This window comes from Athene noctua, chromosome 37 (genome assembly GCF_965140245.1).
Source record: "Athene noctua chromosome 37, bAthNoc1.hap1.1, whole genome shotgun sequence".
Classification (NCBI taxonomy): Eukaryota; Metazoa; Chordata; class Aves; order Strigiformes; family Strigidae; genus Athene; species Athene noctua.
Window position 1 is genome coordinate 173619 of NC_134073.1, and position 23448 is coordinate 197066.

Consider the following 23448-nt stretch of genomic DNA (forward strand, 5'->3'; position numbering starts at 1 on the left):
CCCGACCATGTCAGGAGCGGGGACAAAGCGGGGGGCCAGCGATAGCGGGGGGGGCCCCCCCTGAAAAAAAACCCCCCGCGAGGAGCAGCCCCCACCCACCCTCATCGAGCCCTTGCGCCTCGGCGGCATCTCCTCCACGGTAGTGTGACCCCCCCCCCTCTAAAAAAAAAAAAAAATATCTCTCATCCCACCCCAACAGCACCGAGATGTTGAGGTAGGGGAGACCGGGGGGGGGTTTTCCTAATTTCCTGAGCCCCCCGCCCCCCCCAAAATTGCCGTTTTTTACCCCAAACCAGGAAGAGATGGACCTGAAGGTGCTGCAGTTCAAAAACAAGAAGCTGGCGGAGCGCCTGGAGCAGCGCCAGGCCTGCGAGGACGAGCTCCGCGAGCGCATCGAGAAGCTGGAGAAGCGTCAGGCCACCGACGACGCCACCCTCCTGCTCGTCAACCGCTTCTGGGACAGGTGGGGACACCCCCAAACCCCCCCCCCGCACCCCAAAAACCCGGGGTCACCCCGAGCGCCGCACGGACCCTCCGGCCCACCCGCGACGAGAGGCGAAGGGCTGCCGTGGTTAAAAGGGGGGGAATTGGCTCAAAAATGGCCTTGGGGACCCCAAAAATGGCCTTGGGGACCCCGAAATTGGCCCCGGGGACCCCAAAATGGCCTTAGGGACCCCAAAATTGGTCCTTGGGGACCCCAGAATTGGTCTCAGCACCTAAAAGTTGCCTCGGGGACACTGAGGGGTCGTTTGGGGCGGCGTAGCGTGATAAATGGAGATTAAGTATCTAAAACTACTGAAACTGACCCAAAAATAGCCTCTAGGGACCCCAAAAATGGCCTTAGGGACCCCAAAATTGGTCCTTGGGGACCCCAGAATTGGTCTCAGCACCCTAAAGTTGCCTCGGGGACACTGAGGGGTCGTTTGGGGCGGCGTAGCGTGATAAATGGAGATTAAGTATCTAAAACTACTGAAACTGACCCAAAAATAGCCTTAGGGACCCCAAAAATGGCCTTAGGGACCCCAAAATTGGTCCTTGGGACCCCAGAATTGGTCTCAGCACCCTAAAAGTTGCCTCGGGGACACTGAGGGGTTGTTTGGGGCGGCGTAGTGTGATAAATGGAGATTAAGTATCTAAAACTACTGAAACTGACCCAAAAATAGCTTTAGGGACCCCAAAAATGGCCTTAGGGACCCCAATTGGTCCTTGGGGACCCCAGAATTGGTCTCAGCACCCTAAAAGTTGCCTCGGGGACACTGAGGGGTCGTTTGGGGTGGCGTAGCGTGATAAATGGAGATTAAGTATCTAAAACTAGTGAAACTGACCCAAAAATAGCTTTAGGGACCCCAAAAATGGCCTTGAGGACCCCAAAATTGGCCCCGGGGACCCCAAAATTGGTCCTTGGGGATCCCAAAATTGGTCCCAGCACCCTAGAAGTTGCCTCAGGGACATTGGGGGTTCGTTTGGGGCAGCGTAGCGTGATAAATGGAGATTAAATATCTAAAACTACTGAAAATGACCCAAAATTGGCCCCGGGGACCCCAAAATTGGCCCCAGGGACCCCAAATTGGTCCTTGGGGACCCCGAAATTTGCCTCAGACCCCTAAAAGTTGCCTCAGGGACACTGAGGGGTCGTTTGGGGCGGCGTAGCGTGATAAATGGAGATTAAGTATCTAAAACTACTGAAAATGACCCAAAAATGGCCCCGGGGACCCCAAAAATGGGTTTGGGGACCCCAGAGACCTGTCAGGGGACCCCAAAATCGGCCCCACCGCACCAAAAATGTTCTTGGGGCTGTTTTGGGGGATCCCTGTTCGTTAGATGTAGATGAAGCGTTTGAAAAATATTGAAAGTGCCCCCCCCCCCCAAAAAAATTATCTTCAGGAGCCCCAAAAGTGGGTCTGGAGACCCCAAAAAGTTACAAACGGACCCTAAAATTGAGCCCAGCACCCCAAAAATTGCCTGAGGGACTCTAGGAGCTGGTTTTTTTTTTTGGGGGGGGGGGGGGGGTGGTGTCTGGTGGGGTAGACGTGGGTGGATTGTCTAAAACCACTGGAAATGGCCCCAAAATGGCTCCGGGGACCCCAAAAATTGGCCTCAGAACCCCGAAAATCCTTTGGGGTTCTTTGGGTTCCTTTTTGGGGGGGGGTCCCGGTGTTTAAAAAAAATTGAAAGTTTCCCCCAAAAACGTACCCTGGGGACCCCAAAATCCCCCTGCGCTTCCTCAAGCTCCCTGGGGTGTCCCCCCCCCCCCCCGACCTCAGGGGCGCCCCCCAAATCTCTCCGGGGACCCCCACAAATCCCCCTTGGCCCCCCCCCTCTAGGATTTGGGGGTGTCTTGACCCTCCTGTTTCCTCCAAACCCCCTGGGGTCCCCCCCAAACTTCAAGGAGCCCCCTGTGACCCCCCCCCCGTGGGGTTTGGGGGTGCCCTGAACCCCATTTTTTTTTCTCTGTGTGTGCGTCCCCCCCCCAGCTGGATGCGGAGGTGCAGGCGCTGCTGCGGCGCTATGAGGGCGAGGGGGGGGCACCCCCTGCCCCCCCTGGGGACCCCCCCGAACCCCGACCTGAGGGACCTGACCCCCCCCCCGCCCCCCTTGGTGAGGCTGAAGGTCCTGATAGGAGGGGTGAGTGGCGGGGGGGGGGGGGGGGCAATTGGGGGTAATTTGGGGGTCCTGGGGGGTGATTTGGGGTCCTTAGAGCTATGTGGGGGCACTGGGGGCAGTTTGGGGGGGCAATCGGGGTCCTTAGAGTTATTTGGGGGTCCTGGGGGGCAGTTTGGGGGGGTCCGGGGGGGGCAATTTGAGTCCTTAGAGCTCTTAGGGGGCACTGGGGGCAGTTTGGGGGGGTGATTGGGGTCCTTAAAGTTATTTGGGGGTCCTGGGGGGCAGTTTGAGTCCTTAGAGCTCTTGGGGGGGCACTGCGGGAAATTTGGGGGGGCAATCGGGGTCCTTAGAGTTATTTGGGGGTCCTGGGGGCAGTTTGGGGGGTCCTGGGGGCAATTTGGGTCCTTAGAGCTCTTGGGGGGGGGCACTGGGGAAAATTTGGGGGGGGCAGTCGGGGTCCTTAGAGCTCTTGGGGGGGCACTGGGGGCAGTTTGGGGGGCAGTTGGGGTCCTTAGAGCTCTTGGGGGTGCACTGGGGGCAGTTTGGGGGGGCAGTTGGGGTCCTTAGAGCTCTTGGGGGGGCACTGGGGGCAGTTTGGGGGGCAGTTGGGGTCCTTAGAGCTCTTGGGGGGGCACTGGGGGCAGTTTGGGGGGGCAGTTGGGGTCCTTAGAGCTCTTGGGGGGGCACTTGGGGAAATTTGGGGGGGGCAGTCAGGGTCCTTAGAGTTATTTGGGGTGCTGGGGGCAGTTCGGGGAGTCCTGGGGGGGCAATTTGGGTCCTTAGAGCTACTGGGGGGGGGGCACTGGGGGCAGTTTGGGGGGGTGATTGGGGTCCTTAGAGCTCTTGGGGGGGCACTGGGGGCAGTTTGGGGGGGCAGTCGGGGTCCTTAAAGTTATTTGGGGGTCCTGGGGGGCAGTTTGAGTCCTTAGAGCTCTTGGGGGGGCACTGGGGGAAATTTGGGGGGGCAGTCGGGGTCCTTAGAGTTATTTGGGGGTCCTGGGGGCAGTTTGGGGGGTCCTGGGGGGCAATTTGGGTCCTTAGAGCTCTTGGGGGGGGGGGGCACTGGGGACAGTTTGGGGGGGCAGCTGGGGTCCCTAGAGCTCTTGGGGGGGCACTGGGGTCAGTTTTGGGGTGTCCCGCGGGGGGGGGAGGTCCCTGAGACCCTTCTATGTGTGCTGGCAATTGAGGGGGGGGGACAGCAGGGGGGGCGGGTGCCCCCCAATAAACCTCCATTTCGATTTCTTTTTCATTTCCCTTTTTTTTTTTTTTTCCCCCCGTTTCTCTCCCCTCCCAGAAACATGGGGGGGCCCTTCGGCACCCCCTCCTCCTCCTCCTCCTCCTCCTCCTCCCCTGCTCCGCCCCCCCCGGGAGTTCTCGGGGGGCGTTTGGGGGGGCCGGCGGCCGCTTTCGTGGCGGCGCTGAGCCGCAGCGGCCCCGAGGAGGGGGAGCTCCGCCTGCGCCCCCGCCTCGCCTTCGCCCCCGCCGCCGTCGCCCGCCTGGTCGAGGGCTTGGCGGGGGCCCATCGCCGCGCCCACGAGTTGGGGGCCCGCTTGGCCGCTCGCCGTGAGTCTTTTATTTTTTTCGGGGTGCTGGGGGGGGTCACGCACACACACACGCACGATCTGGGGGCTTTTACCGGGGGCATCTGGACCGCTGGGTTCGTATTGGGGGGGGCGGGGGGGGGGGGGGACTGGGATGCTTTGGGGTTGTCTTTGGGGTGTCGCTGGGTGATTGGGGGTCTTGGAACCCTTTTTTTGGGGGGTCGCTTGGACGTCTGGGACCGTTTTTGGGGTCACCCTGGGTGCCTGGGTCCTGTTTTGGGGGCACCCAAATGTCTAGATCCCGTTTTTGGGGGCACCCAAGTATCTGGATCGCTCTTTTGGGGTCCCCCGGGTCCTGTTTTGGGGCACCCAAGTATCTGGATCCCTATTTTGGGGTTCCCCTGGGTGCCTGGGTCCCGTTTTTGGGGGCACCCAAATGTCTAGATCCCGTTTTTGGGGGTCACTTGGACATCTGGGACCGTTTTTGGGGTCCCCCTGGGTGCCTGGGTCCTGTTTTGGGGCACCCAAATATCTGGATCCCTGTTTTGGGGTCCCCCTGGGTGCCTGGGTCCTGTTTTGGGGCACCCAAATATCTGGATCCCTGTTTTGGGGTCCCCCTGGGTGCCTGGGTCCTGTTTTGGGGGCACCCAAATGTCTAGATCCCGTTTTTGGGGGCACCCAAGTATCTGGATCGCTCTTTTGGGGTCCCCCGGGTCCTGTTTTGGGGCACCCAAATATCTGGATCCCTGTTTTGGGGTCCCCCTGGGTGCCTGGGTCCTGTTTTTTGGGGGCACCCAAATGTCTAGATCCCGTTTTTGGGGGTCACTTGGACATCTGGGACCGTTTTTGGGGTCCCCCTGGGTGCCTGGGTCCTGTTTTGGGGCACCCAAATGTCTAGATCCCGTTTTTGGGGGCACCCAAGTATCTGGATCGCTGTTTTGGGGTCCCCCTGGGTGCCTGGGTCCCGTTTTTGGGGGCACCCAAATGTCTAGATCCCATTTTTGGGGGTCACTTGGATACCTGGGACCCTTTTTTGGGCCCCCCCAGTACCCGAATCCTTTTTTGGGGCCCCCCCCAGTACCCAAATCCTTTTTTTGGGGCCCCCCCCAGTACCCAAATCCTTTTTTTGGGGCCCCCCCAGTACCCAAATCCTTTTTTGGGGCCCCCCCAGTACCCAAATCCTTTTTTGGGGCCCCCCCAGGTGCCCGAATCCTTTTTTGGGGCCCCCCCAGTACCCGAATCCTTTTTTTGGGGCCCCCCCCAGTACCCAAATCCTTTTTTTGGGGCCCCCCCAGGTGCCCGAATCCTTTTTTGGGGCCCCCCCAGTACCCAAATCCTTTTTTTTGGGGCCCCCCCCAGTACCCGAATCCTTTTTTTGGGGCCCCCCCCAGTACCCAAATCCTTTTTTTGGGGCCCCCCCAGTACCCAAATCCTTTTTTGGGGCCCCCCCAGGTGCCCGAATCCTTTTTTGGGGCCCCCCCAGTACCCGAATCCTTTTTTTGGGGCCCCCCCCAGTACCCAAATCCTTTTTTTGGGGCCCCCCCAGGTGCCCGAATCCTTATTTGGGGCCCCCCCCAGTACCCGAATCCTTTTTTTGCCCCCCAGGTGCCCGAATCCTTTTTTGGGGCCCCCCCAGTACCCAAATCCTTTTTTTTGGGGCCCCCCCCAGTACCACCCGAATCCTTTTTTTGGGGCCCCCCCCAGTACCCAAATCCTTTTTTTGGGGCCCCCCCAGTACCCAAATCCTTTTTTGGGGCCCCCCCAGGTGCCCGAATCCTTTTTTGGGGCCCCCCCAGTACCCGAATCCTTTTTTTGGGGCCCCCCCCAGTACCCAAATCCTTTTTTTGGGGCCCCCCCAGGTGCCCGAATCCTTTTTTGGGGCCCCCCCCAGTACCCGAATCCTTTTTTTGGGGCCCCCCCAGGTGCCCGAATCCTTTTTTTGGGGCCCCCCCAGGTGCCCGAATCCTTTTTTGGGGCCCCCCCAGTACCCAAATCCTTTTTTTTGGGGCCCCCCCCAGTACCCAAATCCTTTTTTGGGGCCCCCCCCAGTACCCGAATCCTTTTTTTGGGGCCCCCCCCAGTACCCAAATCCTTTTTTGGGGCCCCCCCCGGTACCCAAATCCTTTTTTTGGGGCCCCCCCCAGTACCCAAATCCTTTTTTGGGGCCCCCCAGTACCCGAATCCTTTTTTGGGGCCCCCCCAGTACCCAAATCCTTTTTTGGGGCCCCCCCAGGTGCCCGAATTCTTTTTTGGGGCCCCCCCAGTACCCAAATCCTTTTTTGGGGCCCCTCCAGTACCCAAATCCTTTTTTGGGGCCCCCCCAGGTGCCCAAATTCTTTTTTGGGACCCCCCGGTACCCAAATCCTTTTTTGGGGCCCCCCCCCAGTACCCAAATCCTTTTTTGGGGCCCCCCCAGGTGCCCGAATCCTTTTTTTGGGGCCCCCCCAGTACCCGAATCCTTTTTTTGGGACCCCCCGGTACCCGAATCCTTTTTTTGGGGCCCCCCCAGTACCCAAATCCTTTTTTGGAGCCCCCCCAGTACCCGAATCCTTTTTTTGGGGCCCCCCCAGTACCCGAATCCTTTTTTGGGGCCCCCCGGTACCCAAATTCTTTTTTGGGGCCCCCCAGTACCCGAATCTTTTTTTTGGGGGCCCCCCAGGTGCCTGGGGTTTTTTTTGGGGTCACCCAAATTTTTTTTTTGGGGGGGGGGGGGTGTCACCCCTTTTTTTTGACGGGGGGCATTTCCCCAACACCGGGGTCCCTGGCGAGGGGGATTAGGAGGGGGGTCATTGGGTTTTGGGGGGCTCAGGGTGCTGGGGGGTGTCAGTGGGTGCTGGGGGGTCCGAGGGGGTTTGGGGTGCCCCCCCCCGGCGCAGTGGGGGGGTCCCCAACGTCGGGGTGTCGCAGCGGAGCTGGCGGAGGCGGGACGGGCGCTGCTGCGGGAGCTGCTGCGGGAGCACCGGCGCCTGCAGGACCTCACCCTGCAGCTGCAGGAGAAACACCACCGCGTCTCCCTGGAGGTACTGGGAGCACTGGGAGGGGATTAGAGGCGACTGGGGGGCACTGGGAGGGGATTAGAGGCGACTGGGGGGCACTGGGAGGGGATTAGAGGCGACTGGGGGGCACTGGGAGGCGACTGGGGGGCACTGGGAGGCGACTGGGGGGCACTGGGAGATGATTGGGGCACTGGGAGGGGATTAGAGGCAACTGGGGGGCACTGGGAGGGATTAGAGGGCACTGGGAGGGGATTGGGGGGCACTGGGAGGGGTTTAGAGGTGACTGGGGGGCACTGGGAGGGGATTAGAGGCGACTGGGGGGCACTGGGAGGGGATTGGGGGCACTGGGAGGGGATTAGAGGTGACTGGGGGGCACTGGGAGGGGATTAGAGGCGACTGGGGGGCACTGGGAGGGGATTAGAGGCGACTGGGGGGCACTGGGAGGGGATTGGGGGCACTGGGAGGGGATTAGAGGCAACTGGGGGGCACTGGGAGGGGATTAGAGGGCACTGGGAGGGGATTGGGGGGCACTGGGAGGGGTTTAGAGGTGACTGGGGGGCACTGGGAGGGGATTAGAGGCGACTGGGGGGCACTGGGAGGGGATTGGGGGCACTGGGAGGGGATGAGAGGCGACTGGGGGGCACTGGGAGGGGATTAGAGGCGACTGGGGGGCACTGGGAGGGGATTGGGGGCACTGGGAGGGGATTAGAGGCAACTGGGGGGCACTGGGAGGGGATTGGGGGCACTGGGAGGGGATTAGAGGCGACTGGGGGGCACTGGGAGGGGATTAGAGGCGACTGGGGGGCACTGGGAGGGGATTAGAGGCGACTGGGGGGCACTGGGAGGGGATTAGAGGCGACTGGGGGGCACTGGGAGGGGATTAGAGGCGACTGGGGGGCACTGGGAGGCGACTGGGGGGCACTGGGAGATGATTGGGGGCACTGGGAGGGGATTAGAGGCAACTGGGGGGCACTGGGAGGGGATTAGAGGGCACTGGGAGGGGATTGGGGGGCACTGGGAGGGGATTAGAGGCGACTGGGGGGCACTGGGAGGGGATTGGGGGCACTGGGAGGGGATTAGAGGCGACTGGGGGGCACTGGGAGGGGATTAGAGGCGACTGGGGGGCACTGGGAGGGGATTGGGGGCACTGGGAGGGGATTAGAGGCGACTGGGGGGCACTGGGAGGGGATTAGAGGGCACTGGGAGGGGATTAGAGGGCACTGGGAGGGGATTGGGGGGCACTGGGAGGGGTTTAGAGGTGACTGGGGGGCACTGGGAGGGGATTAGAGGCGACTGGGGGGCACTGGGAGGGGATTGGGGGCACTGGGAGGGGATTAGAGGGCACTGGGAGGGGATTGGGGGCACTGGGAGGGGATTAGAGGGGACTGGGGAGCACTGGGAGAGGATTAGAGGCCACTGGGAGGCGACTGGGGGGCACTGGGAGGGGATTGGGGGGCACTGGGAGGGGATTAGAGGGGACTGGGGAGCACTGGGAGAGAATTAGAGGTGACTGGGGGGCACTGGGAGGGGATTAGAGGGGACTGGGGAGTACTGGGAGGGGTTTAGAGGCAACTGGGGGGCACTGGGAGGGTATTAGAGGGGACTGGGAGAGCATTGGGGGGCACTGGAAGGGGACTGGGGGGCACTGGGAGAGCATTGGGGGGCACTGGGAGGCCACTGGTGGCACTGGGATGGGACTGGGGGCCACTGCAATGGGACTGGAAGGTGACTGGGGGGCACTGGGAGGGCACTGGTGGCACTGGGTGTCCCCCCTCTGTCCCTGGGCTGTCCCCATGTCCCCAGCGGCGGGTGACAGGGCCCCTGTCCCCAAGGGGGGGGGCGGGGCCTGCGCAGGTGACATCCATGAGGTCCCCGTGGGGTGGGGGCGTGGCCATCGCCCCCAGGGGTGCCACCATGGCGTCCCCACGGGGGAGGTGGCCGATGTCCCCATGAGGTGACACAGTCACGGTCCCCAGGGGGTGACAAGGCCATCGTGTCCGTGGGGTGACATGGCCGATGTCCCCATGAGGTGACACAATGTCCCTATGGGGTCACGTGGCCGATGTCCCTATATGGTGACCCGGTGTCCCCATGGTGTCACGTGGCCGGTGTCCCCGCATGGTGACCCGGTGTCCCCACGGTGTCACGTGGCCGATGTCCCTATATGGTGACCCGGTGTCCCCATGGTGTCACGTGGCCGGTGTCCCTGTATGGTGACACGATGTCCCCACAGGGTCACATGGCCAATGTCCCATGGGGTGACACAATGTCCCCATGGTGTCACGTGGCCAATGTCCCTATATGGTGACCCGATGTCCCCACGTGGTCACGTGGCCGGTGTCCCCGTGGGATGACACAATGTCCTCACGGGTCACGTGGCTGATGTCCCTATATGGTGACACAATGTCCTCACGGGTCACGTGGCTGATGTCCCTACATGGTGACACGATGTCCCCATGGTGTCACGTGGCCGATGTCCCTATATGGTGACCCAGTGTCCCCACGGGGTCACGTGGCCGGTGTCCCCGCATGGTGACCCGGTGTCCCCACGGTGTCACGTGGCCGGTGTCCCCGCATGGTGACACGATGTCCCCACGGTGTCACGTGGCCGGTGTCCCCGCATGGTGACACGATGTCCCCACGGGGTCACGTGGCCGGTGTCCCCGCATGGTGACCCGGTGTCCCCACGGTGTCACGTGGCCGGTGTCCCCGCATGGTGACCCGTTGTCCCCATGATGTCACGTGGCCGGTGTCCCTATATGGTGACCCGTTGTCCCCATGATGTCACGTGGCCGGTGTCCCCGCATGGTGACCCGTTGTCCCCATGATGTCACGTGGCTGGTGTCCCCACGGTGTCACGTGGCCGGTGTCCCCGCATGGTGACCCGTTGTCCCCATGATGTCACGTGGCTGGTGTCCCCACGGTGTCACGTGGCCGGTGTCCCCGCAGCTGGCGGAGCTGCAGGACAAGGCCACCTCGGCCGAGACCAAGGTGCTGGAGATGGGGACGACGGTGGAGGGGCTGCAGTGGGACAGCGCCAAGCTGCGCAAGCGCGAGGGACGCCTCGACCGCCACCTGGCCGAGGCCCTCGAGCAGGTGACACCCCTGTCCCCAAACGTCCCCAAACGTCCCCAACTGTCCCCAGTCGTCCCCGACCATCCCCAGCTCCCCTCCTGTCCTGCTGCTGCGTTCTGAGGGGTGTGTCCCGGCCCCCCCACCCCGTGTCACTTGGGGGTCACCCCCGGTGTCACCTGGGGTCTCTTGATATCACTTGGGGTCCCCCTGTGTCACTTGGGGTCCCCCTGTGTCACTTTGGTGTCACTTGGGGTCTCCTCGTGTCACTTGGGGTCCCCTTGTGTCACTTGAGGTTTCTTTGTGTCCTTGGGGTCCCTTAATGTCACCTGGGGTCCCTTAATGTCACCTGGGGTCCCTTTATGTCACTTGGGGTCCCCCCGTGTCACTTTGGTGTCACTTGGGGTCCCCTTGTGTCACTTGAGGTTTCTTTGTGTCCCTTGGGGTCCCCCCGTGTCACTTTGGTGTTATTTGGGGTCCCTTAATGTCACTTGGGGTCCCTTGGTGTCACCTGGGGTCCCTTTATGTCACTTGGGGTCCCCCCATGTCACTTTGGTGTTATTTGGGGTCCCTTAATGTCACTTGGGGTCACGTAGGGTCCCTTGGTGTCACCTGGGGTCTCTTGATGTCACTTGGTGTCCCCCCGTGTCACTTTGGTGTCACTTGGGGTCTCCTCGTGTCACTTGAGGTTTCTTTGTGTCCCTTGGGGTCCCTTAATGTCACTTGGGGTCCCTTAATGTCACCTGGGGTCCCTTTATGTCACTTGGGGTCCCCCCGTGTCACTTTGGTGTCACTTGGGGTCCCCTTGTGTCACTTGAGGTTTCTTTGTGTCCCTTGGGGTCCCCCCATGTCACTTTGGTGTTATTTGGGGTCCCTTAATGTCACTTGGGGTCCCTTGGTGTCACCTGGGGTCCCTTTATGTCACTTGGGGTCCCCCCATGTCACTTTGGTGTTATTTGGGGTCCCTTAATGTCACTTGGGGTCACGTAGGGTCCCTTGGTGTCACCTGGGGTCTCTTGATGTCACTTGGTGTCCCCCCGTGTCACTTTGGTGTCACTTGGGGTCTCCTCGTGTCACTTGAGGTTTCTTTGTGTCCCTTGGGGTCCCCCCGTGTCACTTCGGTGTTATTTGGGGTCCCTTAATGTCACTTGGGGTCACGGGGTCCCTTGGTGTCACCTGGGGTCCCCTCGTGTCACTTTGGTGTCACTTGGGGTCCCCTCGTGTCAGTTAAGATTTCTTTGTGTCCCTTGGGGTCCCCTCGTGTCACTTTGGTGTTATTTGGCGTCCCTTAATGTCACTTGGGTGTCACTCAGGGTCCCTTTATGTCACCTGGGGTCCCCCCGTGTCACTTGAGGTTCTTCAGCATTACTTGGGGTCCCTTATCGTCACTTGAGGTGTCTCCATGTCACCTGGGGGTCACTTGAGGTCCCTGGGTGTCACCTGGGGTCCCCTCGTGTCACTTGGGTGATACTTGGCATCTCTTTATGTCACTTGGGGTCCCCCCATGTCACTTTGGTGTCACTTGACGTCCCCTGGTGTCACTTGAGATTCCTCTGTGTTACTTGAGATGTCCCCATGTCACTTTGGTGTCACTTTGGTGTCACTTGGGGTCCCCCCGTGTCAGTTGAGATTTCTTTGTGTCCCTTGTGGCCCCCCAGTGTCACTTTGGTGTTATTTGGGGTCCCTTTATGTCACTTGAAGTCCCTTTGTGTCATTTTGGGGTCCCCCCATGTCACTTGGGGTCCCTTTATGTCGCCTGGGATCGCCCCGTGTCACTTAGGTGTCACCTGGGGTCCCCCCATGTCACTTAAGGACCCCTCATGTCACTTTGGTGTCCCTTGGGGTCCCCCTGTGTCACTTTGGTGTCCCTTAGGGTCCCCCCCGTGTCACTTGAGGCTCCTCTGTGTCACTTAAGGTCCCCCCCCATCATTTGGGGTCCCTTTATGTCACTTCAGGTCCTTCCATGTTCCTTGGGGTCCCCCCTTGTCACTCGGGGGTTCACCCCCCCCCCGCCCCGTTGTCACTATGGGATCATTCCGTGTCGCTCAGGGTCACCTCGTGGCACCCCCAGTCACCCCACGTGGCACTTGGGGGTTGTCCCTGATACCCCCAGCGTGTCCCCAACATCTACGGTGACCCCGGGATGTCCCCAGTGTCACTGGTGACCCCCACATTTTCTCCACTGTCCCCAACGTCCCTGGGGGTGTCCCTAAGATCCCTGATGCCCCTGGGGTGTCCCCAACACCCCCCAACATCCTTGGGGTGTCCCCGGTGTCCCCCAACGTCCCCTATGTCCCCAGCTGACCTCGGGCTCCTACGGCTCCGGCAGCTCCGGGGGGTTCCAGGGGGGGCAGATCACCCTCAGCATGCAGAAGGTATTGGGGGGGGCCCTGGAGGAGTTTGGGGGTCCCATGGGGATGTTGGGGGACCCTTGGGGGGGGGAGGGAGGGGGGATGTGAGGGGATTTGGGTCACTGGGGGAAGTTTGGGGGTCCCTCAGGGGGTGGGAGAGGTTTGAGGGGGGGGTCTGGTGGAGGTTGGGGGACCCTGGGAGGGTCCTGAGGGAGTTTGGGGGACTCAAGGGGGTCCCTGGGGTGAGTTTGGGGGTCTCTGAGGGGGTTGGGGGACCCTGGGGGGGGATTTGGGGGACTCAAGGGGGTCCCTGGGGGGAGTTTGGGGGTCCCTGAGGGGGTTGGAGGGCCCTGGGGGGGAATTTGGGGGACTCAGGGGGGTCCCTGGGGGGAGTTTGGGGGTCCCTGAGGGGGTTGGGGGACACTAGGAGGGCCCTGGGGGGGGATTTGGGGGGTCCCTGAGGGAGTTGGGGGTCCCTGTGGGTGGGGGGGGGACATCAAAGAAGTTTGGGGGCTCCTGGGGGGAATTTAGGGGTGTCCTAAAAGTCTCGCGGGACCTTGGGGTGGTTTCGGGGGTCCCTAGGAAAGATTTGGGGGCACTTTGTGGAGGGAGTTGAGGGGGTGAGTGTATTTTGGGGCGTCCCCCGGATTTTGGGGGGGACACACCCCTCAAAAAAAAATTAAAAAAAAAAAAAAAAAAAGTTTGAGATGCTGAACGCGGAGCTGGAGGGGAACCAGGAGTTGGCCAACAGCCGGATGGCGGAGCTGGAGAAGCTGCAGCAGGAGCTCCAGCAGGCCGTGCGCGGGCACGAGCGCCTCAAGGTGACACTGGGGACATCGCCGGGGGGGGTACTGGGGACACTGGGGAGCGCTGGGGACATTGGGGGCGCTGGAGATATCGGGGGCGTTGGGGATGGGGGTGAGACGAGGGGTGTTGGGGACAGGAGGGACGTGGGGGGTGTCGGGGACGTTGGGGACATCGGGGATGTTGGGGACAGGAGGGATGTTGGGGACATTTGGGATGTTGCGGACGTTGGGGACAGGAGGGACGTTGGGGACAGGAGGGACGTTGGGGACAGGAGGGACGTTGGGGACATCGGGGACGTTGGGGACATCGGGGACAGGAGGGACATTCGGGGCATCAGGGACGTTGGGGACATCAGGGATGTTGGGGACATTTGGGGTGTTGGGGACGTTGGGGACAGGAGGAACATTGGGGACATCAGGGTCATTGGGGATGTCAGGGACATTGGGGACAAGTGGCATGTTGGGGACATCAGGGATGTTGGGGACAGGAGGAACATGGGGGACGTTGGGGACATTGGGGACAGGAGGGACGTTGGGGACAGGAGGGATGTTGGGGACGTTGGGGACAGGAGGGACATTGGGGAGGAGGGACATTGGGGACATCAGGGATGTTGGGGACATTGGGGACAGGAGGGACATTTGGGGCATCAGGGATGTTGAGGACATCAGGGATGTTGGGGATGTCAGGGACGTTGGGGACATCAGGGACGTTGGGGACAGGAGGGACATTGGGGACATCAGGGACATTGGGGACAGGAGGGACACGGGAAGGACACATGGAGAACCCTGAGGGACACGAGAGGTGACACTGTGGTGTGACACTGGGGACATTTGACGACAGGAGGGTGACACCCGTGACCCGACGCGACCGTAGAGGCGCAATAAGGGGCCCGTTTGGGGACCTAAAGAAACCGACGAGGACGTGTGGGAGCTCGGGGGCGGGGCGGGGAGGACGGGGACACTGGGGGACACGTTTGGGGACGGTCCCCGCAGGTGGCCCTGCGCTCGCTGCCGGAGGAGGCGGTGAAGGAGACGCTGGAGTACAAGGTGCTGCAGTCCCAGTTCTCCCTCCTCTACCACGAGAGCCTCCAGGTGAAGACGCAACTGGATGAGGCCCGCGCCCTCCTCCTGGCCACCAAGAACAGCCACCTGCGCCACATCGAGCACATGGAGGTGAGGGGACGCGGCCCCGAGGTGGCCCCGGCTGGCCCCGAGGCTCCTGGGGGCTCCCTGGGGTGTCCTGTTGGTGCTGGGGGTCATGGGACATCATGGCGTCCAACTCTTGGCCATCCAAGATGGCCGCCTCCATCGTGGTGAGAATATGGAGGCGGGTCTTGATGTCACCGAAGTGTCCCCGAGGCTCCTGGGGGCTCCCTGGGGTGTCCTGTTGGTGCTGGGGGTCATGGGACATCATGGCGTCCAACTGTTGGCCATCCAAGATGGCTGCCTCCATCGTGGTGAGAATATGGAGGCGGGTCTTGATGTCACCAAAGTGTCCCCGAGGCTCCTGGGGGCTCCCTGGGGTGTCCTGTTGGTGCTGGGGGTCATGGGACATCATGGTGTCCAACTCTTGGCCATCCAAGATGGCCGCCTCCATCGTGGTGAGAACATGGAGGCGGGTCTTGATGTCACCGAAGTGTCCCCGAGGGTCCCTGGGGTGTCCCCGGGGGTCATGGGGGTCATGGGACATCATGGCGTCCAAACTCTTGGCCATCCAAGATGGCCGCCTTCATTTTGTTGACAACATGGAGGCGGGTCTTGATGTCACCAAAGTGTCCCCGAGGCTCCTGGGGGCTCCCTGGGGTGTCCTGTCGGTGCTGGGGGTCATGGGACATCATGGCGTCCAACTGTTGGCCATCCAACATGGCCGCCTCCATCGTGGTGAGAATATGGAGGCGGGTCTTGATGTCACCGAAGTGTCCCCGGGGGTCATGGGACATCATGGCGTCCAAACTCTTGGCCATCCAAGATGGCCGCCTTCATTTTGTTGACAACATGGAGGCGGGTCTTGATGTCACCCAATTGTCCCCATTGGTCCTGGGAGTCACGAGCCATCATGGCGTCCAATCGTTTGCCCATCCAAGATGGCCGCCTCCATCCTGGTGACAACATGGCGGGGGCACTCGATGTCACCCCGGCGTCTCATTGGCTCTGGGGGGTCACATGATGTCACATGAGGGGCCCTGGGACCTCCCAGGCCGCCATCTTGTCCCTGGCGGCCATCTTGTCCCTGGCGGCCATCTTGTCCCTGGCGGCCATCTTGTCCCAGGCCGCCATCTTGTCCCAGGCCGCCATCTTCTCTTTTTTTCTCCCTGTCCTCCATCTTGTCCACATCCTCCATCTTGTCCACGTCCTCCATCTTGTCCACGTCCTCCATCTTGTCCACGTCCTCCATCTTGTCCTCCTTCTCCCTGGTCTCCATCTTCTCCATCTTCTTCCCATCCTCCATCTTGTCCACATCCTCCATCTTCTCTTTTTTCTTCCCATCCTCCATCTTCTCCCTGGCCTCCATCTTCTCCCTGGCCTCCATCTTGTCCACGTCCTCCATCTTCTCCTCCTTCTCCCTGACCTCCATCTTCTCCCCATCCTCCATCTTCTCTTTTTTCTCCCTGACCTCCATCTTCTCCCCGTCCTCCATCTTGTCCCCGTCCTCCATCTTGTCCCCGTCCTCCATCTTCTCTTTTTTTCTCCCTGTCCTCCATCTTGTCCACGTCCTCCATCTTGTCCACATCCTCCATCTTGTCCACGTCCTCCATCTTCTCCTCCTTCTCCCTGGTCTCCATCTTCTCCATCTTCTTCCCATTCTCCATCTTGTCCACATCCTCCATCTTGTCCACATCCTCCATCTTCTCTTTTTTCTTCCCATCCTCCATCTTCTCCCTGTCCTCCATCTTGTCCACGTCCTCCATCTTCTCTTTTTTCTCCCTGTCCTCCATCTTGTCCCCATCCTCCATCTTCTCTTTTTTCTCCCTGTCCTCCATCTTCTCCCTGTCCTCCATCTTCTCCCTGTCCTCCATCTTCTCCCTGTCCTCCATCTTCTCCTTGTCCTCCATCTTGTCCTCCATCTTCTCCCTGTCCTCCATCTTGTCCACGTCCTCCATCTTCTCCTCCTTCTCCCTGACCTCCATCTTCTCCCCGGCCTCCACCTTCCCCCCATCCCCCCCCTTCCGCCCACCCCCTTTCCCCTCACCTCCTCCATTTTCTCCCCGCCCCCCTCCCCCCGCCAGAGCGACGAGCTGGGGGTGCAGAAGCGCCTGCGGACGGAGGTCATCCAGCTGGAGGACACCCTGGCCCAGGTCCGCAAGGAGTACGAGATGCTGCGCATCGAGTTCGAGCAGAACCTGGCGGCCAATGAGCAGGCGGGTGAGCCCCCGGCACCGCCCCCGGCCAACAGACCCCGCCCCCTGCCCCGGGAGGACCTGCCGGGCCACGGGGCCATAGAGTGGGGGAGAGAGGGGCTGCAGGGAGGGGGGCTGGGGGTGCGGAGGAGGGGCTGGGATGGTCCTCCTGCATCTCTATGGTGCTCTGGGATGGTCCTCCTGCATCTCTGTGGTGGGTCTGGGATGGTCCTCCCACATCTCTATGGTGGGTCTGGGATGGTCCTCCCACATCTCTATGGTGGGTCTGGGATGGTCCTCCTGCATCTCTGTGGTGGGTCTGGGATGGTCCTCCTGCATCTCTGTGGTGGGTCTGGGATGGTCCTCCTGCATCTCTGTGGTGGGTCTGGGATGGTCCTCCCGCATCTCTGTGGTGGGTCTGGGATGGTCCTCCTGCATCTCTATGGTGGGTCTGGGATGGTCCTCCTGCATCTCTATGGTGGGTCTGGGATGGTCCTCCTGCATCTCTGTGGTGGGTCGGGGATGGTCCTCCTGCATCTCTATGGTGGGTCTGGGATGGTCCTCCTGCATCTCTGTGGTGGGTCTGGGATGGTCCTCCTGCATCTCTGTGGTGGGTCTGGGATGGTCCTCCCGCATCTCTGTGGTGGGTCTGGGATGGTCCTCCTGCATCTCTGTGGTGGGTCTGGGATGGTCCTCCTGCATCTCTGTGGTGGGTCTGGGATGGTCCTCCTGCATCTCTGTGGTGGGTCTGGGATGGTCCTCCTGCATCTCTGTGGTGGGTCAGGGATGGTCCTCCTGCATCTCTGTGGTGGGTCTGGGATGGTCCTCCTGCATCTCTGTGGTGGGTCAGGGATGGTCCTCCTGCATCTCTGTGGTGGGTCTGGGATGGTCCTCCTGCATCTCTGTGGTGGGTCTGGGATGGTCCTCCTGCATCTCTATGGTGGGTCTGGGATGGTCCTCCTGCATCTCTATGGTGCTCTGGGATGGTCCTCCTGCATCTCTGTGGTGGGTCTGGGATGGTCCTCCTGCATCTCTGTGGTGGGTCTGGGATGGTCCTCCTGCATCTCTGTGGTGGGTCTGGGATGGTCCTCCTGCATCTCTGTGGTGCTCTGGGATGGTCCTCCTGCATCTCTGTGGTGGGTCTAGGATGGTCCTCCTGCATCTCTGTGGTGGGTCTGGGATGGTCCTCCTGCATCTCTATGGTGGGTCTGGGATGGTCCTCCTGCATCTCTGTGGTGGGTCTGGGATGGTCCTCCTGCATCTCTGTGGTGGGTCTGGGATGGTCCTCCTGCATCTCTGTGGTGGGTCTGGGATGGTCCTCCTGCATCTCTATGGTGCTCTGGGATGGTCCTCCTGCATCTCTATGGTGCTGTGGGATGGTCCTCCTGCATCTCTGTGGTGGGTCTGGGATGGTCCTCCTGCATCTCTATGGTGGGTCTGGGATGGTCCTCCTGCATCTCTATGGTGCTCTGGGATGGTCCTCCTGCATCTCTATGGTGGGTCTAGGATGGTCCTCCTGCATCTCTGTGGTGCTGTGGGATGGTCCTCCCACATCTCTATGGTAGTTTGGATGCTCTGGGATGGTTCTCCTAGAGTTCTGTGATGGGTTGGACGCTCTGGCATGGTCCTCCCAGATTTCTATGGTGCTCAGGGATGGTCCTCCCAGATCTCTATGGTGCTTAGGGATGGTCCTCCCAGATCTCTATGGTATTTCGGACACCGTGGTGTGGTCCTAGATCTCTATGGTGGGTTTGTGGGTCTGGGGCTGCTCTGGACCACTCCCCCCCCCCCATCTCTATGGTGCTCCCATCCCCTCAACTCTACGGTCACAGCACCTTAGGTCGCCCTGCAACCCCCTTTCCCCCTGGTCTCTATGACCCTGCGTGAAACTGGAAGGGGTGGGGCTGGACACAAGGTCCCGCCCCCGACTCCCGAGCGTCACCTCCTCAGGACCAATCAACCGGGAGATGCGTCACCTGATCAGCAGCCTCCAGAACCACAACCACCAGCTCAAGGGCGACGTCCAGCGCTACAAGCGGAAGCTGCGGGAGGTGCAGGCGGAGATCAACAAGGTGGGCGGGGCCTCGGGGAAGAGGGCGTGGCCTCGGGGGAGGTGTGGCCTCTTTAAAACCGGGTGCAGCGTAACAACCTTAGCCCCACCCCATCGCTTTGTGAGGACGGGGCGGCGTTGCCCCTTTAAGAAGGCGAGGGCGGGGCCAGCCCCTGGGAGGAGGGGATTGGGCAGCGGTTTCCCGCCTTCCCCGGGAGGGGGCGGGGTCTTGGGGAGCTTTAAAGGGGCGGCGGTGATGGGTGAGCTGGCGGTCCCCACCCATAAGGGGTGTGGCCTTTTTAAGGGGGTGGAGCCACCGCTGCTGCTCGTGGGCTGGCAATTGGCTGTTGCTCCTTTAAGGTGTGAGGGTGGGGCCAGGCCTTAAAAGGGCAATGACAGCGTGCACTGGGATGGGTCTGACTTGGTGGGCGGGGCTTGGGCATTGTTCCCCCTTAAAGGGGCGGAGCCTTAGAAAATGGCCCCTGGGGTCTCTTAAAAGGGCGATGAAATGGCCCCGGGCGGAGGGGGGGGGTGTGTCTGTGTCTTAAAAGGGCAACGCCACCGCCCCCTCAGTAAACTCCGCCCTCCCTCCTCTAGCTCCGCCTCCAAGCCAGCGGCGCCCCGCCCCCTCCATCCAGCGCCCCGCCCCCTCCGCCCCCCCCAGCCGCCGCCACCGCCGCCCCCCCAGAAGACACCACGACCGCCGCCGCCGGGGGGCCGGGCCCCGCCCCTATCAAGGAAGAAGAAGGCGTGGCCCCACCAGGCCCCGCCCCCACAGAAACCAAGCGGGAGGCGGCCATGACACCCGCCCCGCCCGAGGCGGCGGCGCCTCCCCCCCGGCGAGCGGCTGAAGAGGAGGAGCCCCCCCCTCCCGCCGCCCCCCCGGCTCCCGCCGCGCCCCCCCCGGTCCAGCCTCCCCCTCCCCGCCTTAAGGAGCCCCCCCCGGTTCCCCCCCCCCGTCCCGGGGCATCTCGGGGGGGTCCCGAACGGGAACGGGAGCGTCTGCGGGAGCGGGAGCGCCCCAAGGGCCCCCCCGACGAGCCCAAGAAGAAGGACTCGGAGGTGCTGAAGCAGCTGCGGGGGGAGCTCAAGTGAGTGGGGCAATAAGGGGGGGGCGGGGGGGTCACCCCTTGATTTTGGGGGGGGGGGGGGGGCTGGGGCAGTTCTGGGGGGGTTTTGGGGAGGCTGGGGTGGAGCGGGAGGGGGTTTTGCGGGGGCTCGGGGGGGGTTTGGGGAGGGCTGGGGTGGAGTGGGGGGATTTTGGGGGGCTCAGGGGGGGTTGGGGGGCACTCGGGGGGGGTTGGGGGGGGGCCCTGGGGGCAGTTAAAGGGGTTTTGGGGACTCTTGGGGCCGGGGGGGGGGGCAGTTTGGGACACGCCGGAGGGGCAGTTAAAAGGGGTTTCGGGCGGTTATTGGGGCAGTTAGGCGGGGAGGGGGGGGGGGGCAAGTGGTGTCCAGGGGTGTTTTATGCAAATGAGATGCAAACGAGGCGGTGTCATGGCGGCCAGGAAGGCGCAGGAGAGCCAGAAGGAGATGAAGCTGCTGCTGGACATGTACAAGTCGGCGCCCAAGGAGCAGCGGGACAAGGTGCAGCTGATGGCGGCCGAGAGGAAGAGCAAGGCCGAGGTCAGGACACGCTAACGACACGCTAACGACACGCTAACGGCAGACTAATGACATGCTAATGGCAGGCTGACGACACGCTGATGACAGGCTCACGGTGTGCTAAAGGCACGCTGACGGCAGGGTAATGACAGGCTAACGGCACGCTAATGACAGGCTAACAACACGCTAATGACAGGCTAACGGCACGCTAATGACATGCTAACGACACGCTAATGACAGGCTAACGGCAGGTTAACAGCAGGCCAACAACACGCTAATGACACGCTAACAGCACGTGAACAACACGCTAATGACACACTAGTGACATGCTAACATCACGTAAACAGCATGCTAATGATAGGCTAATGACGTGTTAACGGCACATGAGTGACACGCTAATGAGACGACACGCTAACAGCAAGCTAACGACAGGCTAACAGCATGTGAATGACATGCTAATTACACGACATGCTAGCAACATGCTAATGACATGCTAACGACACGCTAACAGCACGTGTATGACACGCTAATGACACGACATGCTAATGACAGGCTGGCGACATGCTAACAACACGTGAACGACACGCTAACAACACGCTAACACATTGCATCACGTGATCGCTTCCTGCCGTCCCTCACATGACCGTTTCCCGCCGCTAGGTCACGTGATCGCTTCCTGCCGCTGTGTCACGTGATCCCCCAGCCCCTTGCGTCACGTGATCGATTTCTGCCATCCCTCACGTGATCGCTTCCCGCCGTCACGTCACGTGATCGCCACGGCCCCCACCCCCCATGTAATCATCACGTGATCGCTTCCCCCCATCGTGTCACATGATCCTCTCCCGCCATTACATCACGTGATCGCTTTCTGCCATTATGTCACGTGATCACTTCCCACTGTTACATCACGTGACCGCTTCCCGCCGTTGCGTCACGTGATCACTTCCTGCTGTTACATCACGTGACCACTTCCCGACATTACGTCACGTGATCCCGCCCCCCCCTTCCCTCATGCTTATTGTGTCCCACCGCCACCTCCCGCTCTTGTCACGTGATCACCTCGCGTGACCCTCCCCCGCCATCACCTCACCCAACCCCCTCGCGCCGTTAACATCACGTGATCTCCTCCCACCACGTGATCATCCCCCCGCCGCTAGGCCACGCCCTCCCACGTGACTTCCCCTCCCGCCCTTTACCTCACAGATTCCCCCCCCCCCCAGTTCCCCGTTCCCTCCCGCCGCCATCTTACCTCCTTCCCTCCCGCCGCGACGTCGCCCCACTGCCCCACCCCGTGACGTCACCGGCCACGCCCCCTCCCTCCCGGCAGGCGGAGGAGCTGCGCGGGCGGGCGCGGGAGCTGGAGGAGCGGGAGCGGCGGGAGAGCAAGAAGCTGGCGGACGAGGAGGCGCTGCGGCGCCTGCGCCAGGCCGAGGAGCAGATCGAGCACCTCCAGCGCAAGCTGGCGGCCACCAAGCAGGTGGGTGGGGCCTCCGCCGGGGAGGGGTGGGGCTTGGGGGCGTGGCCTGAGCTATTTCGGGGGGGCGTTAACGGGCTGGGGTGTGGCCTGGGTGCGGGTGACGGGGGGGTTAGCAGGTTGGTGGTGGGTCAGCGGTGGGTCAGGGGTGGGTCAAGAGGTCAACGGTGGGTCAACGAGTCAACTGTGGGTCAACGGTGGGTCAGGAGCTCAGTGGTGGGTCAGCAGTGGGTCAGCGAGTCAACGGTGGGTCAAGAGGTCAGCCGTGGGTCAATGGTGGGTCAACAATGGTCAATGGTGGGTCAACGAGTCAACAGTGGGTCAATGGTGGGTCAACAGTGGGTCAACGAGTCAACGGTGGGTCAATGGTGGGTCAACAGTGGGTCAACGAGTCAACGGTGGGTCAATGGTGGGTCAACAGTGGGTCAACGAGTCAACGGTGGGTCAATGGCGGGTCAATGGTGGGTCAGTGGTGGGTCAACGAGTCAACTGTGGGTCAATGGTGGGTCAACAGTGGGTCAACGAGTCAACGGTGGGTCAGTGGTGGGTCAAGAGGTCAGCAGTGGGTCAATGGTGGGTCAACGAGTCAACAGTGGGTCGATGGTGGGTCAACAGTGGGTCAACGAGTCAACTGTGGGTCAATGGTGGGTCAACAGTGGGTCAAGAGGTCAGTGGTGGGTCAAGAGTGGGTCAATGAGTCAATGGTGGGTCAACGGTGGGTCAAGAGGTCAACAGTAGGTCAACGGTGGGTCAACAGTGGGTCAGTGGGTCAATGGTGGGTCAACAAGTCAATGGTGGGTCAAAGGTGGGTCAAGAGGTCAACAGTGGGTCAGTGGTGGGTCAACAGTGGGTCAACGAGTCAGTGGTGGGTCAAGAGGTCAACGGTGGGTCAGTGGTGGGTCAGCAAGTCAACTGTGGGTCAACAGGTCAGTGGTGGGTCAGTGGGTCAATTGTGGGTCAGTCACGGGTCAATGGCGGTTCAACGGTAGATGATGAGGTCATGGAGTGCTAGGGCGTGGCCTCACGTCGGCCATCTTGCCCGCGGGGGGCGGGGCAGGAGGAGGAGGCGCTGCCGTCGGAGACGAACGCGACGGGTTCGGGTGAAGGCGGGTCAACGGTGGGCCATGAGATGCGGGGGGGCGGGGTGGGGGGGGGCTGGGGCGTGACCTCACGTCGGCCATCTTGCCCGCGGGGGCGGGGCAGGAGGAGGAGGCGCTGCTGTCGGAGATGGACGTGACGGGCCAGGCCTTCGAGGACATGCAGGAGCAGAACCTGCGCCTGCTGCAGCAGCTGCGGGAGAAGGACGACGCCAACTTCAAGCTGATGTCGGAGAGGATCAAAGCCAATCAGATCCACAAGCTGCTGCGGGAGGAGAAGGACGAGTTGGCCGAGCAGGTTCTCGCCCTCAAGGCTCAGGTGGGAGCCCCGGGGGTCCCCCGATAATCCAGGGGGGTTGGGGGTACCCCGATATTTGGGGTGTGGAGGGATCAAGATATCCGGAAGAAGAACAAGATGGCGGAGCAGGTTCTTGCTATCAAGGCCCAGGTGGGACCCAAGAGTTTGGGGAGGTCCCAGGGGTTCAAGGAGGTTCCAGGGATTCAGGGAGCTCCG

At 61.6% G+C, this 23448-nt stretch overlaps 1 protein-coding gene and 1 pseudogene across 1 annotated transcript in view; both read left to right on the forward strand.

Moving 5' to 3' along the window:
* On the forward strand, nt 1-2894 carry LOC141972903 (E3 ubiquitin-protein ligase BRE1B-like; annotated as a pseudogene).
* Nucleotides 2486-23448, forward strand: part of RNF40 (ring finger protein 40) — a 30017-nt gene continuing 9054 nt past the window's right edge. The window contains exons 1-13 of the mRNA XM_074930973.1: nt 2486-2625; nt 3899-4167; nt 7053-7165; nt 10091-10237; nt 12514-12588; nt 13266-13385; nt 14364-14543; nt 16598-16733; nt 18659-18780; nt 19356-19849; nt 20267-20384; nt 21691-21840; nt 23041-23253. Coding sequence (XP_074787074.1) covers nt 3903-4167; nt 7053-7165; nt 10091-10237; nt 12514-12588; nt 13266-13385; nt 14364-14543; nt 16598-16733; nt 18659-18780; nt 19356-19849; nt 20267-20384; nt 21691-21840; nt 23041-23253 — 2133 coding nt within the window. The 5' untranslated portion in view covers nt 2486-2625; nt 3899-3902. The remainder of the gene's footprint in view (nt 2626-3898; nt 4168-7052; nt 7166-10090; nt 10238-12513; nt 12589-13265; nt 13386-14363; nt 14544-16597; nt 16734-18658; nt 18781-19355; nt 19850-20266; nt 20385-21690; nt 21841-23040; nt 23254-23448) is intronic.